Here is a 4,198-nt window from a genome sequence, read left to right as displayed (position 1 = left end):
CTCTCTCTCTCTCGTCTTCAACCCAATACAGCATTCCAACATACCGAGACTACACCCTTCCCTTACCCCGTCTATCAATACACTCGTACGCGCATTCACATTCAGCTGTCACTCTCACTTCCTTCCTCCTCCAAATCTCTCTTTCTCCCTTCCTCTCCTCCCCCCCTCCCGCCCGCGCGCTTTATCAGCAGAAGAAGCTATTATCATTTATCATCTAGCGTGTGTCGTCTTACCCGTTCATACTGCCGTCAGCTCCCAGCGTCGACGAGCCGGCGCGTTTCCCAGGTCGGCGGCGGCGACGGGCGCGAGGAGGTTAGGTCGGCCGCCAGCACGTCGGTCGGATGCCCGCACGTCGCTTAGGTCGCCCGCTCAGCACGGCTGCGTGTCAGGCCAGAGGCGGTCGGGTGTGTGAGAGAGGAGAGAGAGAGCGCGCCGCGAGAAAACAACAGGTTGCATGCACCACCGCCGTCCCCGCCGTCGTATGTACGCCGCGAGATATGTCGAGATACGACGTATGTATCGGAATCGAGAGACGACGAGAGAAAGAAGTCGGAGAGAAAAGCGCGTCGCGGAGACGAGCGGATCGGATCGGATCGACCGCGACCGACGACGGTGACGATAACGACGGGAATCCCCCTCGGGGACGACGCGACTCGACGCGACGCGACGACGCCTCGGCGCGAGGAGTAAAAACCGGGCGGACGACCGATGACGCGACGGGGGTGGGAGGGGAGGTGATGTGACGCGACGTGACGCGACGCGACGCGACGCGATACGATCGCCGACGATGTAGCGCGGCCGCCGTGCGGTGCAGGCGGTGCTCGTCGTCGCAGCACGCGGAGCTTCGTTTCGTTCCCTTCTCCCCCCCTTCTAGCGTTTCTTCCTTCCACCCTGCCGCGCTCCTCCTCAGTCAATGTCTTTCCTCTCTCTTACTTGCGCTCTCTCTCTCTCTCTCTTCCGCTCCCTGCCGTCGACCCGCGCCGCGCGTGGTGGCGACGGGCGCGAGAACGGAGCGGACGGCCGACGTGTGACAGACACCGCACTCGCGACAACTCGTTTACTCCTTGGCTTCGGCCGGTTACCGCGACGCAGAACACGACGAATTCGGATACCGTTCGCGTAATCGCGCGTGGATGCCCGCTTCGAGGATGCACGCTCGCGACACCGCCGGCACACGCCCGGGGACGCGCGAGGGGGAGGTCTACTTACTACCGTCGTGACAACGCGCCGCGACGCGCAAACCGCGGAGCCGAGAGGAGAGCGGACACGCGCTGGCTGGCCGCTTCTCGGCGCTGCGCCGCCGGCCGCGGAGGAGAGGAGGTGCATCGTCGCGCCCGACGGCGCGCCGCTTTCGCGCGGCGTGCCGCCATCTCGCGGCGGCGCGGCCGTGGCTCTCGCGTGCGCGACACGGCAGAATTAAAATGTTGACGAAAATCGAACGGAGGACGTGGACTCTCCGCGAATCGTTTCTCTCACAATCTCACATTGCATAATCGTTGACTTGTTACATTTGCACGAATTTATTTCATTTGCGTAAGTTTACAGTGCAGAAATCCACTTTATCTGCAACTGATAAACTCTTACATACATATATGTATGTATAAATACATATATGTATACATACATATACAGAAATTTTTTTGTTCAATAAATTGATAAATGATAAGATCATTAATGTTTCTCGTTGAGATCTCAACGAGATACTTAAAGATTAATATGATTCTGACTGAAGTTTCTTAATTAAGTGAGTTCATACGCGATAATTGAAGTATTGATTGACTGCTGATAAGATCGTAATGCTTAATGGATGCGGGTAAGAAAAGATTTACACGAAATATTTAGAACATTCCTTATGCCCGTATCAAATTAAAGATTGAGATTGAGATTGGATTGGAATTGACCTAATCAAAGCGAAATTTACTAAATTTGTGATTGATTTTCTTTCTTAAAATTGATTAAATTCCAATCTAAATTTCAAGCTCAGTTAGTCTAATACGGACATTACATTACAAAAATCTAATTTAATACTGGCGATTTAATATTAAGAGGTAGTGATTATATAATTACTTATTTTGAGTATTAAAATTAAAAGCACTATTGTATTCAGAAGTAATTATAATATTCTGTATTAAATTTTTTTTAAAAATGATATATTATAATTATAAGATAATCATGTATATATAAATACTATTTGATAAAGCTGATATAATAAGAAGTAAATGGAAAATTACATCGAAAAAAGCTTTTTAAAAGTTTAAAGTATCATTATTAGTCGTGAAGATAAAGAAATGACAATTTTAAGTATAGAAAAATTTACTATGCTGTTTATTAAATCAGATATAAACTCACCATTGGTGATTCGAAAGTGTTCTATTGATAAGATGAAAATGAAACTCAAGAAATAGGCACCGTATGCTAACGCCACCTTGAAAAATATTGCGGACAGAAAAAGAAAGCGCTATCTCAATAATGCTTTTTTTAATATTATTTATTTAATTATATTAAATTAAAAAAATATTTCAAATATTTAACAAACTTTGTCTACTGGTTGGGATAAGTCAAATCTATTTATCGGATAGAATCTTCACACAAAAATTTAATACTGAAAAAGCCAAATAATTGCTTATTTCGAGTATTGTTTGTTAATACTTTTAATACTTAAAATAAATAATTATTGGGTCCTTCCAGTATTAAGGGGTCATGCCACCTTTGAGGCCCTAAAATGATACTTAAGTTTGAAATTTTTTTCTGGGTAAACAGATAATTTTATTAAAAAATTACTTTAAGAATATTGTTGTACATATATAATAAAGTAAAAAAAATATTTTTTTATTTTTTTAATGTTCAAAATGGTAGCACACTGGCCTACTTGCCGAATGCCTTTTTTCTAAATCTTGAAATTGGTGTACAAGATTGCACATAGTTTGACCTTGAACAAAATACAAAGAATATTCATTGTCTACATATTAGAAACTATGGAAGTACGTAGGGATTTTTCTAAATATTGAGTTTTCTCGAATTGGCAACTATTTTACGAAAAATGTGTATTTTTCTCAACTATACATATCTTTTTTAAAATAGCTGCTATTTCGAGAAAAATCAATATTTAGAAAAATCCCTACGTACTTCCATAGTTTTTAATATACAGATAATTAAAATTCTTTGTGTTTTGTTTAAGGTCAAACCGTGTGCTTGGAATCCTGTACACCGATAGAAAAAAAAAGGGATTTCGCAAGTATAGGCCAGTGCGCCGCCATTTTGGACATAAGAAAAATAAAAAAATAAATTTTTAGTTTCTTATATATATGTACAATAATGTCCTCTAAGCAGATTTTAAATAAAGTTACCCATTTATCCACAAAAAAATCCCAAACTCTGGGTTTCGGTCTAAAACGTCAATGGTGGCCATGACCACTTAAATTTCTGTAAGGGAATTCATTGATCAAATTTAATATCTAAGACTCATCGCACAGAGTCAGTCGATCGCGATCCTTCATGTCGATCAGCACTTTACCGCTCGGCACCGTCGCGTAATAATTGAACGCGTCGTTGACGCGATGCAGACCGAAGATCGCTGAGACCCGAGGACGGATCGCGCACTCCGATTTGTAGTCCAGCACATGCTGCATGGTCTCTCTGCAGGTAAACATCGATATTTCGATCAATTGTACAAGCGACCATCCTTGTTCGCAAAAAAAAAAAAGAAAATGTCAACCTGTACACCAATGTGTCGGCAACTTTATAATGCTCCGCGTTGACCGCGAACACCGTGCAGTTTATCGGCATGGAGGAAAAGTCGAGAAATCGTTTGTTTCGCGCATCACCGAGGACAGCGACCAGACCGTCGTACTCCAAGCTGAAAAAGAAGATGCATGCGCTGCGTATCATAATCCGGGGAATGTTGTAAAACCCGTATTAGCGACTAAAACTGGTGGTACATAAAAAAAGAAAAAAACGCAAGCAGGATGTAAGCAGCAAGCGAATCGGCATAATCACAGCAGAGTAAAAGGCATTAACGTAAGTGGTAGCAAATAAAAAAAAATCTAGATTTGCTTACTGCTTATGTTTTCTCATTGCTTACGCTTTCTAATGTCTCATTATAGACTAAACATTGAAGATTAACGCATTAACTGCCGTGACGGTTATCTGACCGACGCCGCGACGCCTAACTTTTCTGCGGTGTTCTGGTCGCTGATAA

At 43.3% G+C, this 4,198-nt stretch overlaps 1 protein-coding gene across 1 annotated transcript; it reads right to left on the bottom strand.

Annotated features, from left to right (window-relative positions):
- Positions 1 to 3,369: 3,369 nt before the first annotated feature.
- Positions 3,370 to 3,938, bottom strand: LOC105450256. The gene is made up of 2 exons (XM_011690008.1): positions 3,716 to 3,938; positions 3,370 to 3,636 (listed from the first exon to the last, which is right to left on the bottom strand). The coding sequence occupies exons 1-2, from the start codon at positions 3,886 to 3,888 to the stop codon at positions 3,456 to 3,458; spliced, it is 354 nt and encodes a 117-aa protein (XP_011688310.1). The 5' UTR covers positions 3,889 to 3,938; the 3' UTR covers positions 3,370 to 3,455.
- Between the last annotated feature and the right edge of the window lie 260 nt (positions 3,939 to 4,198).

This window comes from Wasmannia auropunctata, unplaced genomic scaffold, assembly GCF_000956235.1.
Source record: "Wasmannia auropunctata unplaced genomic scaffold, wasmannia.A_1.0 LD336064.1, whole genome shotgun sequence".
NCBI classification, from domain to species: Eukaryota; Metazoa; Arthropoda; class Insecta; order Hymenoptera; family Formicidae; genus Wasmannia; species Wasmannia auropunctata.
This window is presented reverse-complemented; position numbering and strand designations above follow the sequence as displayed.